This window comes from Carlito syrichta, unplaced genomic scaffold (genome assembly GCF_000164805.1).
Source record: "Carlito syrichta isolate Samal-C Ts95f unplaced genomic scaffold, Tarsius_syrichta-2.0.1 Scaffold306949, whole genome shotgun sequence".
NCBI classification, from domain to species: Eukaryota; Metazoa; Chordata; class Mammalia; order Primates; family Tarsiidae; genus Carlito; species Carlito syrichta.
In genome coordinates, this window is record NW_007251045.1 from 401636 (window position 1) to 416858 (window position 15223).

At 45.1% G+C, this 15223-nt stretch overlaps 1 protein-coding gene across 3 annotated transcripts in view; it reads right to left on the reverse strand.

Moving 5' to 3' along the window:
* TNPO3 (transportin 3) overlaps positions 1–9725 on the reverse strand; it is a 93214-nt gene extending 83489 nt beyond the window's left edge. For all 3 annotated transcript variants that reach the window (XM_021715274.1, XM_008063597.2, XM_021715275.1), the window contains exon 1: positions 9201–9725. In XM_021715274.1, the coding sequence (XP_021570949.1) occupies positions 9201–9320 (120 nt within the window). In that variant the 5' untranslated portion in view covers positions 9321–9725. The remainder of the gene's footprint in view (positions 1–9200) is intronic.
* Between the last annotated feature and the right edge of the window lie 5498 nt (positions 9726–15223).

Here is a 15223-nt window from a genome sequence, read left to right on the forward strand (position 1 = left end):
AGACTCAACTCAAAAAATAAAAATAAAAAATAAAAATAAAATTCCCATAGGGACATGACAAGTTAAACATGACAACATGACAACAACTTAGTCTACCCAAGCATGATTTTATTTCATCTGCTTTATGTTTTTGGTGCTTTTCATCATGCCTTTTCACATTCCAGACTCGACTATAAAACTTCTTTTTTGAGTTGGAGTCTCTCTGTCGCCCAGGCTGGAGTACAGTGGCACACTCAAGGCCAAGACAGCCTCAACCTGCTGGGCTCAGGAGATCCTTCCGCCTCAGCCTTTCAAGCAGTTCGAACTACAGGCATGCGCTATCACGTTTGGTATGTATGTATGTATATACTTCCATACTTACTTACTTATTTATTTATTTATTTTAGAGACGAGGTCTCACCTAGTTGCTCAGGCTGGTCTCAAACTCCTGGGTTCAGGGCAATCCTCTTGCCATAGCCTCCCAAACTGCTAGGATTAGCAGCTTGAGCCACTACAAAACTTCTGAGATAATTTCTACCCACAGACCGTCTCTGTAAAAGTAAGCTCCTACATATATATATATATATATATTTTTTTTTTTTTTTTTTTTTAAATAGAGACAAGGTCTGTGTTGTCAAGGCTAGTCTTGAACTCCTCTTGCTTCAACCTCCCAAAATGCTGGGATTACAGACATGAGCGACTGTACCCAGCGACCTACTTTTAACTTAAATTACAAACTTACAACTGAGTAGGTTAATTCACTGGCCCTAAAAAGAAATGATCTTTAAGTTGGTACAGTGGCTCATGTCTGTAATCCCAGCACTTTGGGGGCTGAGGTGCAGGGATCACTTGAGCCCAGGAGTTCTAGACCAGTCCGGGCAACACAGAGCAAACTTGTCTCTAGAAGAAAATCAAAAGCAGCCAAGAGTGGTGATGCATACCTTTAGGAGGCCAACACAAGGACTGCCTGAGCCCAGGAGGCTGAGGCAGCACCAGTTATGATCATGCCATTGCACTGCAGCCTGGGTGACAGAATGAGATCCCCATTCAAAAAAAAACAGAGATAGCCTTTCCTTCCAAAGCACCATCTACTAATTTTGATTACTGGGGGTGGACAAAAGAAGCTACTGGATGTTCAGAACGTGTTACTATTAGACAAAGATTCCTTTAAGGTACACTTCAAAGTAATCTTTCCTTTAGTACACTTTGAAGTTATCAGTGATATTTGTCCACCACATAACACAGCCATGACTATGGGTTTCCAAGAATTTTGGTGGAAAAAAGTTTACTGAATATAGATTCTTCAGAAAATGACTGTTTTATACAAGTATTAAAGAAAAGAAGCTAACTCATAGCATAGGTTGACACATATTTAAATTACTCCTCTATACCAAGTCTATTGTGACCAGGTCATTAGAGTGCACCAGGTCATTAGATTATTTAGGCGGGGGATGGCAAAGAATAAGAGAATAGTTTTATAAGATATGTATTCTTGAAAGTGGTTTTGTAGCAAACCAGAAAAATTCTGTTCCTTACCAATTTCAGATTGAAAATATAAACACTATGCATATGACTACACTAAAACAGACTTCTGGTTACAAGTGCATTTGGTGACTATAAGACCCTTGAGTCAAAAGTTTCTCCCTTTCTGTACCACAGTCTTTGCAACTATAAAATGAGGGCAATATAAGCATCTCATAGAGGAGGGAAAGACTAAAAACAGAGCATCATAGAAGGCTGAATACTGTTTATTTTTATTAACCATGGAGTGACAGCAAAAATAAATTTGCAATAAGGACAGATGAGTTATTCCACTGTCTTTCAGAGTACCTGCAGATATTCAATAAACAAATATTTTTAAGAACCTCTTTGTGAAGTATCTTATTTATCAACAACCATGATTTATTCCTTCAGTGATGGGATTTGGACTATATAAACAAATGTAACAAGAATCCCACAGTCTATTGGGGAAGAGAAAACATTTTCTTTTTTTTTTGAGTTGGAGTCTCACTCTGCCGCCCAGACTGGAATGCAGTAGCCGCTCCTGGCCACCGCAGCCTCGACCTGCTGGGCTCCGGCGATCCTTCCGCCTCAGCCTTCCAAGTAGCCGGAACTACAGGTGCACGCTACCACGCCCGGCTGATTTTTTGATTTATTGTAGAGATGAGGTCTCGCTGCCCAGGCGGGTCTCGAACCCACGGGCTCAGGCAATCCACTCACCTCAGCCTCCCAAAGGCGGGGAATTACAGGCTGAGCCACAGAGCCCGGCTGAGAAAATATTTTCAAAAAAGCTTTTAAAAAAAAAAAAAAGGGCAAAGTACCCTTGACATTCAGTCGGGGAAAGAAATTATTTTAGTTGAAGAGACTCAGTTAAGCCTTCAAAGAGAAAGTAGAATTTAGATGGGCTTTGAAAAGATGGTTTAGCTTCTGCATTTGAAGACAGGGTTGGGAAAGAGTAAAAGCAATGAAGAAGGAAACCAAGAAATAACAAAGTTGGGCAAAAGCAGTGTCCCTTCCCCCCAAACATCTGCTTACTATGAGAAATATCACAGTTATCTGAACACAGAGGGGCAAGAAGCCCTACAGGAGTCTGAAGATGCCAGTGAGACATGGGATGAACCAAAAGACCCAGGCCACAGAGATCCAGAAGATGAGACGCAGAGCACCTAGAGATGACAGGGGAGAAGCCGCTGGGTAACCCCAGCTGATGCCCTACCAAATCACAGGGGAAGGGGGATGGCATGTTCAATAAAGTGACAATAATGGAGACCTTGGAAACCAAATTATAAGAACAGACAGGAAGACCTAAGAAAGAAAAGAGACAGTCAACAGGCTGAAATTTTTATGAAAGTCAAGAACCAGTGCCAGGACTTCTGCTTAAGATGACTGAACCAACAGATTGAACATATCTGTTTGCTCTCAGGTCCTTCTAAAAATCCACTAAAATCCAGGTAAAGAGGTTAAAAAAAGAAAAGGTAAAACCCACAAGGGCAAAGAGAATGAAAATTGATGAAGACATCAACAAAACTGTGGAAACTGGAAAGTTAATGGATGATAGTTACAGTCTTAGCAGGTTTGGGAAGGTTGAAATTTGCCTGGGGGTGGGGATGGAGGATGAGATAAGAATAGGGAAAGGAGGTGGCTCATGCCTGTCATCCCAGCACTTTGGGAGGCTGAGGCGAGAGGACTGCCTGAGCCCACGGGTCCGAGACCAGACTGGACAACTTGGCGAGACCTCATATCTACAATAAATAAAAAAATTTAGCTGGGCGTGATAATGCATACCTGTAGTTTCAACTACTTGGAAGGCTGAGGCAGAAGGATCACCTCAGCCCAGCGGGTCAAGGCTGCAGTGGCCATGAGGGTGCTACTACACTCCAGCCTGGGTGACAAAGTGAGACTCCAACTCAAAAAAAGAAAAAAGAATAAATAAATAAATAAAAGAATAGGGAAAGAAAAGGTCAAACTAGTCCTGTTACAAAACCCCAAGAAGGCTGGGGAATTAGAATCACCAGATACATCTGAAGGCAGATGCACAGGTAGAAAAAAAATTAAGGGGTGCAGCTGGGCCCAGAGCCAGAAGTCCCAGCTACTTGGGAGGACTGCTTAAGCCCAGGAGTTCAAGTCCAGCCTGGGCAACACAATGAGACCCATCTTTTTTTTTTTTTAAAGGGAATTTAGCCGGGCTCGGTGGCTCAGCCTGTAATCCTGTGATGTGGGAGGCTGAGGTGAGTGGATTGCCTGAGCCCACGGGTTCGAGACCCGCCTGGGCAACTTGGCGAGACTTCATCTCTACAATAAATCAAAAAATGAGCCAGGCATGGTAGCGCGCGCCTGTAGTTCCAGCTACTTGGAAGCCTGAGGCGGAAGGATCGCCAGAGTCTAGCAGGTCAAGGCTGCGGTGGCCGGGAGCGGCCATTGCACTCCAGTCTGGGCGATGGAGTGAGACTCCAACTCAAAAAAAAAATTAAACAAATAAAATTTTTAAAAATAAATAAAAGAGGGGATTTGCCAGTAATGTGGCCTCAAAAAGGAAAAAAGATTTTTTAAAATAAATAAATACACTGTACACAGCAGCTCACTCCTGTAATCCCAGCACTTTGAGAGGTGAAGACAAAAGAACCGCCAGTGGTTCGAGACCAGCTTGGGCAACTTGGTGAGACCTTGTCTCTACCATAAATCAAAAAATTAGCCAGGTGTTGTGGCGCACACCTGTAGTTCCAGCTACTTGGAAGGCTAAGGCAGAAGGATCGCCTGAGTCCAACAGGTCTAAGCTGTGGTAGCCATGAATGTGCCACTGCACTCCAGCCTGGGCGACAGAGTGAGACTCTGACTCAAAAAGATAATAATAAATAGAGGGGTGGGTTCAAAATTTGCATGAGAATCAGTTAGAATTCTAAATTTTCTCTGTTACTCTGAGCAGCCAGGTTACTACTCTCCCACCATAAAAGAAGGCCCAAGGTTTACCATGAAAAGATTGAAGTAGCAGGGCTCTGTACTCTTAGACAACAAACTCAGCTAAAGACAGGAGGATCATACTGAAAACAAAAAGTTAAGTTAAAACCTACATACTTAGTAGTGAAATCCATCCCTTGGCCTCATTCCCTCACCTGCTTTAGAACACTGGCAGCCTTTAACCCCCAGGCAGACTAGAGAACAGCCCACAAGGTAAAAGACGCCCAAGAAAAAAAAAACAAGAGAAAGGGTGAAAGTTCCCTTTCTCAATTACCCTTCAGATGAACATGATCATGGGATATAGCAATCAGTGGATCCAACACAACAAACAGGTGAAGGGAATTCCCTAGGAGTGTTTATGGGATTCCCAGGACAGTAATTATGCAACAGACCTAGAGAACCAGGCCAGATAGGAACAGGGGGAATGGAAGACTCTTGGGACAGATGCTTCCTTCAGTCAAAAAAGAAAACAGATTACAAATCTGAACAAAGAGGATATTTACACTACTGATAGACTTCAGGATGTAGTATTGCAGATATACAGAAAGCAAAGAAAATGTAAAAAAGAAAAAAGAATCAAATATTTGACGCCCAGAGGAAAAAAAAGTTGTCTTAAAAATAAAACTTTGAGGCTAGGCGCGGCGGCTCGAGCCTGTAATCCCAGCACTTTGGGAAGCTGAGGCAAGAGGACTGCCTGAGCCCAGGGATTTGAAACCAGCCTGGGCAACTTGGTGAGACCTTGTCTCCACAATAAACCAAAAAAATTAGATGGGTGTGATTGTGCGTGCCTGTAGTTTCAGCTGCTTAGAAGGCTGAGGCAAAAGGATTGCCTGAACCCAGCAGGTCGAGGCTGCGGTGGCCGTGAGTGTGCCACTGCACTCCATCCTGGACAGCAGAGTGAGACTCCAACTTAAAAACAAAATAAAATAAAACTTTGGCCGGCCACGGTGGCTCATGCCTATAATCCCAGCACTTTGGGAAGGCAAGGCAGGAAGATCACTTGAGGCCAGGAGTTCAAGTCCAGCCTAGGAAAAATGGCAAGACTGCATCTCTACAAAACATCAAAAAATTAGCCAGGCATGGTGGTACCACGCATAGTCCCAGCTACTTGGGAGGCTGAGGCAGCAAGATCCTGAGTCCAGGTGGCTAAGGCTAACAGTGAGCCATGACTGTGCACTGCACAGCCTAGGCCATGGAGATCCCAATTCAAAATAAAATAAAACTTTTAGGAAACTGGGCAAGTTGTCTCATACCTATAATCCCAGTGCTTTGGGAGACCAAGCAAGAGGATTGATTGAAGCAAACAGTTCAAGACCAGCCTAGGCAACATAGCAAGACCTCATCTCTACAAAAATAAAAAATAAGCTTTTAAATATGGATAAAAAATAAAATTACAAGAGATTTCAAGAAAATAACTATCGAGGTTATCTGAAATTCTTGAGCCAGGAAACTGGAGAAACAGTCTGATCAGAGCAAAATATCTGAATAAATGATGTGGGCGGTTGGTGACTTTTTAATAATGACTAGATCCAGGGTGTGACTATGTGACCAAGCGGCTGGAAAAAATGAAAAGATAAAGGAATCGAGAGGTCAAAGTATTAGCTGAATTGTCAACCAAGACACTGAAGGTACCTTAAAATGCTGTGTGACTGTGCCGGGTATTTTCCAGGTCCCTTTTCTACCCTTCTCTGTTTTCTGCTCTAGAAGGCTGACCTGTATACACTTTATCAACAGGTCACCAAGTCCTCTGGCTTCCAGTTGGGTTTGGCCAATGAGGAACGCCAGCAGGAGATTAGCAGAATAAGATCGGGATATTCATTCCTCCAGCTCCACCCTTCCCAAGTCACCTCAAGCTAGCTGTGTCCCTTCAACAGAAAGTCACCATTCCTCTCCATATCTTAAGTATCTTCTGGCCTAGGGATGTTAACAGCAGCTTACTACACTATTTCTTGAGGTATCATTACACCTGAATCTTTTTTTTTTTGAGTTGGAGTCTCACTCTGTCACCCAGACTGGAGTGCAGTGGCCACTCCCGGTCACTGCAACCTCGACCTGCTGGGCTCAGGCGATCCTTCCGCCTCAGCCTTCCAAGTACTGGGCTCAGTAACTGAAACTACAGGCATGCACCACCATGCCTGGCTAATTTTTTGATTTATTGTAGAGATGAGGTCTTGCCAAGTTCCCCAGGCTGGTCTTGAACCCGCGGGCTCAGGCAATCCTCTCACCTCGGCCTCCCAAGGGCTGGTATTATAGGCGTGAGCCACCACGCCCGGTCTCACCTGAATCTTTAAAACACTTAAAAAACATAAATTATGCTGTCAAGTGTGCCATCTTCTCTTGTCAGGACTCTGTTAATAGTGACAGATATGGCCGATGTGATGGCTCACGCCTATAATCCTAGCACTTTGGGAGGCAGAGGTGAAAAGATTGCCTGAGCCCACGGATTCAAGACCAGCCTGGGCAACTTGGCAAGACCTCATCTCTACAATAAATCAAAAAATTAGCTGGGCATGGTGGTACGTGCCTATAGTTCCAGCTACTTGGAAGGCTAGGGCGGAAGGATCACCTGAGCCCAGCAGGTCAAGGCTGCAGTGGCCACAATCCAGCCTGGACGACAGAGCGAGACTCTGACTCAAAAAAAAAAAAAAAAAAAAGTGATATGATGATGTAAAGTTGTAACACAGAGTAGTGGAATGGAGAGAAAAGTGCCTAACATTTTTTAAACAGGGTCTAACTTTGTCTCCCAGGCTAGAGTGCAGTAGCACAATGACAGTTCACTGCAGCCTTAAACCCCTTGGCTCAAGCGATTCTCCTACCTCAGCCTCTCCAGCAGCTGGGACTAAAGGCACACCACGTGCCTGGCTTTTTTTTTTTTTGTAAATATGAGGTTTTGCTTTGTTTCCCAGGGTGGCCAAAATAACTAGGCTCAAGCGATCTTTCCACCTCAGCCTCCCAAAGTGCTGGGATTACAGGCATGAGCCACCACACCTTGCCACAGTGGCTAATATATTTTAAGCTCTATGTTTCAAGAACTTTTCTAAGCTCTCTGTAGATATTAACTCACTTAATTATCAAAATTACCCTCTGTGGTAAGCAGAGATTTTTGTCCGGTTCATTTCCAAATACCAACACCCAGCACAGTTGCTGGGTACATGATAAGCTCTCAAATATTGATTTAAAATACACACAACAGTAAGCAACTTTAATTAGAAAGAGATGACCTTAGTAGCATGCTGTAGCATTTCTCCTATTTATGCCATAGAAAACAATACAAAGATCAGAGAATTATGAATTATAATTATACAGAAACTAAACACTAAAGGAGACCGTGTGTGAATGATTTTCTTATGTACCCTCAGTGAGTCTTATTCCTTCATCTTGCAAGGAGGTAAACCAGGACTTGGGCTCCAATTTTTTAAGTGTGATATTCAAAGTCAAACCTGCAAATGTTTAAATATTATGCACTTGCCGCCTAGGGCTGATTTAATAGAGCAGAGCGCTTTTAAGTATCAGTTATGAGTTAAACAGATAAAAGAGAGCAAAAATAAGCTTGTGAGTATAAAGTGCAAAAATAAAGGAGAGGACGGATATTCTGTCAGTCTCTATAAGTCGCTTTAGTTTCCAAAGCACTTCACAGTTGGTAGTGAAGATCATCAAGTATACACATTCGTACAGAAATAAAGCACAGTAAAGGTGAGTGTGAAAAGTAGTGGAGGAAGCATAAAACGTGTAACAAGGCCAGGCGCGGTGGCTCCTGCCTATCTATAATCCTAGCACTTTTAGGAGGCCGAGGTGAGAGGACTGCCTGAGTCCACAGGTTCGAGACCAGCCTGGGCAACTTGGCGAGCCCTCATTCCTACAATAAATAAAGAAAAATTAGCCAGGCGTGATGGTGGGAGCCTGTAGTTCCAGCTACTTGGAAGGCTGAGGCGGAAGGATCGCCTGAGCCCAGCAGGTCGAGGCTGCGGTGGCCATGTGCGTACCACTGCCCTCCAGCCTGGGCTACAGAGTGAGACTCCAACTCAAAAAAAAAAAAAAGAAACAAAGAATGTGGAATACAACAGAAAGAATAAATTACAACTACACACCTCACTGGATGCTCGCACGGTTATATGAGATAATCAAGACAGCTATGATACCCATCTCACAAATAAAAATCTAAGTCAGATAAGCAACAAGGTTAGAGGACCAAGAGAAAGCAGAACGAGCACTCCAAAGATTTTCTGAAAGCAGAACTGGTATCTTCTACTTTAAAGTAGATTGCACTCGGGGAAAATTCCCATGTTCTGGCTATCTAGAAACCTGGCAACTTTTGAGCAGGAAGGACTCAAACTGGAGGGAAAGCAGGCAAGCACAGCGAGGCGTGGGCCAGGCTACGTCTGGGAAGAGGCATGGAAGGCAGGCGAGTGAAGCAGTGGAAGTGTAAGGTGGAGAAGCAGCGGGGTTGGATCGGGTGGAAGGAAGACATCACGGCCTGGGAAGCAGTGGCAAGGTGGGACTCCAAGAGCCGGACTGAGGCCACCGCAAGAAGCCCGGGACCTGCAAGTCGGATTCTACGGGGTGGGGAAGGGGCCAGTGCGCGACCGATCAGTGGCGATCAGTGGCCGAGAAGTCGCCCGCTGCAGCGCCGCAGCCCCACCCCACGGCACAGCTCCTCCCCAAGGAGAACCTCGAGCGGCCACCCGCCGGGCTCGAGCTTTCCCCGCGAGCCGAGGTCCCATCCCGCCCCGGCCCGCGGCGCAGAACGGCCTCTCCGGGCCCCTCACCGAACGCTGCAGCTCCCCCAGCCAAAACGAGGCGCGCTCCTTTCCGCTGGGATCCGGGTCGTGGTAAAGCGCCTGCACCGCCTGGTACACGAGCTGCAATGTCGGCTTTGCTCCTTCCATGGTGGCGGCAGTAGTGGCGGCAACGACGGCTCTGGTTGTTCTCCCGAAGCTTCCCGGTTGCTCCGCCTTCGCGCCTCCTCACTGTCTCGGCCACGGCCGCTCCCCGACTGGCGCCATCTCCTCCTCTTTAGCCGTTACCAGGGCAGAGGGGTTCCCCGTGGAAGTTGCCCCCTCGGAAACAGCAGTTACGTCGTATTCAAGTTCCTGGCCTCTCTTCCGGTTTTGCCACTAGACTCCAGACTTCTGAGTCCAGACTCCAGCGCTCGCCTCTTCATTCGCTGACTTGCCCTCAGAAGCGGATCTTCGCACGACACAAACTACGCAGTGTACCTAAGGCGCGTTCACCCGGACCGGAAGCGGCAGCACCCATACCTTTGGCACACTTCCGCCTGGTGCTCCACAAACGGCCTCGTTCCCTACACGCCTCCTCTTGTCTCCCCGCCCCCTCCCGGAAGTGACCCCGCTGGGCCAGGAGCCTGGGAGAAGATGCTGGGCAGTGCCCTCGGTTGCTCACTTCCAGCTCGAGCTTGGAGCTGGCATGTGTCCCATATGGCTCATCTCCTTGGAAATGGATTCAGGTCGTTCCTCCCACTTCCGACTTCCCCATCCCTCCCCAGAGTGACCAAGGCGCGTCCATTCAACTCTCGGTAGTGTCCACAGTAGTGGAGTTCCGAAGATGACTTAAGACGTGGTTCCCACGCTGACTCTAGAGGAGGAGACAGACTTACAGTAAAATAACGCTTTACAGACCTGAAATATGTGCCCCATTGAAATAAATCCAAAATGCTTAGAATTTCTGTCCAGCTCCCCTTTTCTACTAAGTTCGTATGGCCAGAAAGGGTCTTCTTTCCTTCGGATGCTCTGAGCTCCAGACCATTTTGCGTGCGTTTGTAGGGTCCTTCTCACGTTGTATTTGCATGTATGCCTTTCTTTCCAAGTCAAAATGCAGATGTCTAACAGTTTACAATTCGCAGAATACAAATCTTGGAATCTACAATGGAGAAACTTGGGACAAAGGGTAGCAGTATGTTGAAGGGCTTCCCGACATTGCTGCTAGTCCTTTGCACTAGTTAATAACCGCTGCTGCCGGGTGCGGTGGCTCACGCCTATAATCCCAGCACTTTGGGAAGATGAGGTGAGAGAATTGCCTGAGCCCACGGATTCGAGACCAGCCTGGTCTCGAATAAATCAATAAATCAAAATTAGCCGGGCGTGGTAGCACATGTCTATAGTTCCAGCTACTTGGAAGGCTGAGGTGGAAGGATCACCTTAGGCCATGAGCTGCCACTGTACTCCAGCCTGGGTGAGGGAATGAGACTCCAACTCAAAAAATAAAAAATGAAAAAAGAGATAGACAGGTCTCACTTTGTGGCCCAGGCCGAAGTACAATGGAGCCATAATAGCTAATTGCAGTCTGAAACTCCTGGGTTCAAACAATCATGGCGCCTCATGGGATTACAGGCCTGTGAGCTACCACACTTGACTAGTTTCTTATTTTATGTAGAGACAGGGTCTTGCTATATTACCCAGACTGGACTTGAATTCCTGGCCTCAAGTGGTCCTCCAGCCTCAGTCTCTCAGAGTGCTGGGATTACAGATGTGAACCAGCTTCTGAATTGTTATTGTCAAGGAATTTTAACTGCCAACATCATGATGAAAGCAATGTTGGCACAATTTTAGACGGAGAAAATAAGTTTTATATTTTAGTCACCTCATTCATTCATTCATTTAAAAAAGATCTAGTAAAACCATCACTATCTCTATCCTCATGGAGTTTACAGTCTAACAACAAAGGCAGACAAACAATTCAATACAGTGTAAAAAGTTCTGTGACTATTCAAAAGCAAAAGAATGATTTAAACGTCCTATTTTGTACCATGCTTTTAAAAAAATGGATCATGGACCAGGCTCGGTGGTTCAGCCCGTAATCCCAGGACTTTGGGAGGCCGAGGCAGTGGATTGCCTGAGCCCATGCGTTCGAGACCAGCCCGGGCAGCTTGGCGAGACTTCGTCTCTGTATTAAATAAAAAAGTAGCCAGGAGTGGTAGCGCACACCTGTAGTTCTGGCTACTTAGAAGGCTGTAGTGGAAGGATTACCAAAGCCAAGCAGGTCAACACTGGGGTGGCCATGAGCGATGGAGTGACACTCCAACTAAGCGATGGAGTGACACTAAGCGATGGAGTGACACTCCAACTCAAAAAATAAATAAATAAATAATGGATCATTGAACTTAAATGTAACCACTAAAACTATAAAACTCTTGGGCGAAAACACAAGTATATCTTCATGATCTTAAATTAGACAAAAGTACAATCAACAAAGGGCAACAAAACAAATTTTTCTTTAATAAAGTCAAGCCGCATTCAAGTCTTAGCTCAAGTTATCATGACAAAATATCATAGACTGAGTGTCTTGAACAAGAGAAATGTATTTTCTCACAGTTATGGAGGCTGGAAGTTTGAGATCAGAATACCAGCCTGATCGGGTACTTGCAAGGGCCCCCTTCCTGGCCTTCAGATGGTCACTTTCTTGCTGTGACCTCACATAGCAGAGTAAGAGAGCATTTTCTCTTTCCTCCTCTTTTTGTAAGGCCAGAGTCCTATTGGATAAGGGCTGTACCCTTTGGACCTCATTTAACCTTAATTATCTCCTAAGAACTGTCTCCAGATATAGTCACATTGGGGGTTAAGATGTCAACATATGAATTCTAGAAGGACATATGGGGCACATATGAATTCTAGGCAGCCTTGGAGAACTAGTAGAAGGCCCTTATCCTTGCCCCAAAGAATCATAACATCATACATCTCTGGCATACATATAGTAAAAGTCTAGGCAATGCCACCCTGACTGCATCGGAGACAGAGACATGTTATACTTCACAAAGACAAGCCCTTGGATTAGATTTCACTGCTGCCTGCCAGGAACAAACAGTCACGAATTTTCTCAAGTAGTAACAGGACACTTGTAAGGTAAAAAGATGCTTATGCATAGCAATGTTCATCCCAGTGTGGCTTGCTTGAGTGAAAAAGTGGAAACATCTTCAATATTCTTCAACAGGCAACTGATTAAGAACCTTAGTGTGGGATGGGGCGTGGTAGCCCACACCCGTAATCCCAGCACTTTGGGAGGCAGAGGCAGAGGTGGGGGTGAGAGAATCCCTTGAAGCCAGGAGCTTAAGACCAGATAGGTCAACATAGTGAGATTTTGTCTCTACAAAATAATAAATAGCTGGATGTGGTGGCTCACACCTGTAATTTCAGCACTTTGGGAGGCTGAGGTGAGAGGATTGCCTGAGCCCAGGGATTTGAGACCAACCTAGGCAACTTGGTGAGACCTCATCTCTACAATAAATTAAGAAATTAGCCAGGCATAGTGGCACACACCTGTAGTTCCAGGAACTTGGAAGTCTCAGACAGAAGGATCTCCTGAGCCCACCAAGGAGGGGGGCCATTGCCTTTGCCAATGCAGGGGGGCCATTGCCTTTGCCATGAGCATGCCACTGCACTCCAGCCTAGGCAACAGAGTAGGATTCCAACTCAGAAAATAATAATAAATAAATAATAAAAGGCAGGTGTGCTGGTGCACACCTGTAGCCCTAACTACTTGGGAGGCTAAGACAGGAGGATCATTTGAGCCTAGGAGTCCAAGGTTGCAGTGAGTTATGACTGCACCACTGCACTGCGGCAAGGTATGATTGCATCACTGCACTCCAGCCGGGGCCACAGAGTGAGACCCTGTCCCTAAAAAAAAGAAACCTTTGAGTATATGCATACATTGAATACTGGGTGGCCACTGAAAATCAAGCAGAAAGAACTGTCACTAATGTTACATATGATAATGATACTGTAATTTTATATAGAAAATATCCTTACTTATGCAGAGATATAGACGATCTTTGACTTTTTCAACTTTATAGTGATATGAAAACAATATGTATTCAATACACTCCTGGATCTTAATGGAGCTATGTCCAGATAAACCCGCTGTTAAGTTAAAAACATCATTAAGTCGAATAGTACTTTCAAATATGATATTTCCAACTTACTATGGGTTTACTAGGACATAACCCCATTGTAAGTAGAGGGGCGCCTGCATATACTAAATTTAGGGGAACGTGGTATAATAAAGACTATATCTAGTCTATGTCCCCAGATCCCAGCACAGTACTTCAAAAGCTCTTAGAATTTTCAAAGTGATAGCAGTGTCTTTGCTATAGTAGTGTGGTGATACAACATGGGTTTGGTCACTAGAAAGACCAACCACATGATCAGAGGGTTGGAACGTTGGGCCAGAGTTCCAAGGTTCAGTCACGTGGCTAATTATTTAATCAGTCATGCCTACATCATGAAACCCCAACAAAAACTCTGAATACCAAAGCCTCATGGCATTTCCTGCTTCCAGGCTGATGAACACATTATTTGCTGGGAGGCTGATGCTCTCTGATTCCACAAGAGGACACAGAAGCGCTGCTTTCCTCCCTCCCACCGAACTTGATCAATATTTATCCTTTATAATAAAGCTTGAATTGTAAGTATAGCACTTTGCTGAGTTCTCTGAGTCATTCAAGCAAATTATCCAACATGAGGGGATTGGGAAACACGGAATTGGCAGCCAGTTGTTCAAAAGTGCAGGGGGGCCATTGCCTTTGCCATTGCCTTACTAGACTCTAGTGTGGCCATATGCTCTTTGAGCTGTGGCTGTGGCCATGTTTCCTGGCTTTGGCCCCCTTCCCAACCTTGGGGAGGCGAATCTCCTCTTTCTTTCTCTCTCTAATTTTCTTTATAAATAAACTATATTTTCTCATCTAAAAAAAAGTGCAGGGGGGCTGGGGGCCACTCAAATGAGACCGACATCTGAAGTAAGGGCATCTTGTAGAAGGCAAAGCCCTTAAATCTGTGGCATCTGACGCTAACTCTGGCTAAGTAGTGTCAGAGTTGAACTGCAGTCCATCTAGCTGGAGTAGAAACAGAACAGGTTTATGATGGATGTAACTGAGTTTAACATATACAAGAAAAAAATAGATGAAGCAAATCTGAAAAAGTGTTAACAATTTTGGTATATAAAGGATAAGTACTCGGTGGCTCAGCTTGTAATTCCAGCACTTTGGGAGGACGAGGCTAGTGGATTACCTGAGCCCACGGGCTCAAGACCAGCTCAGGCAACTTGGTGATATCTTGTCTCAAAAATTAGTCGCGTGTGGTAACACGCACCTGTAGCTCTAGCTGCTTGGAAAGCTGAGGCAGAAGGATCGCTGGAGCCCAGCAGGTCAACACTGGAGTGGCCAGGAGTGTGCCACTGCACTCCAGCCTGGGTGACAGAGTGAGACTTCAACTCAAAAAAAAAAAAAAAGGTAGAATGAATGGTATAGTAAACACATATTCTTTTATGTTTCTTTTCCCAATAATATTTCTCAGATATCTTCTCATGTCAATGAAGTAAAATTGCCATGATTTTGTTTCCAGTTTTGACCTTTTTGAAGGGAAATTTTAAACACACAGAAAAGTAGAAGCCTGGTAAGTGGTTTACACCTGCAATCCCAGATCTGTGGGAGGCAGAGGCGAGAGGATTGCCTGAACCCAGGGGTTCGAGACCAGCCTGGGCAACTTGGTGAGAACTCATCTCTACAATAAACCAAAAATAAAATTCCCTAACTGACTGAATGGGCCATCTCTTGGCCAAGGAGACCCCAGAGTAACCTTGAAAACTGAGTTATCGCCCATGACAAATAGGAGGTCCTACATACCTGGTTATACCCCCTTCTTCGCTGCCACCATCGGGCCTTCTTCCCCAAGGACCAAATGGAAACCTGCGCTTTATTTATTTATTTATTTATTTTGAGTTGGAATCTCACTCCGTCGCCCAGACTGGAGTGCAGTGGCCGCTCCCGGCCACCGCAGCCTCA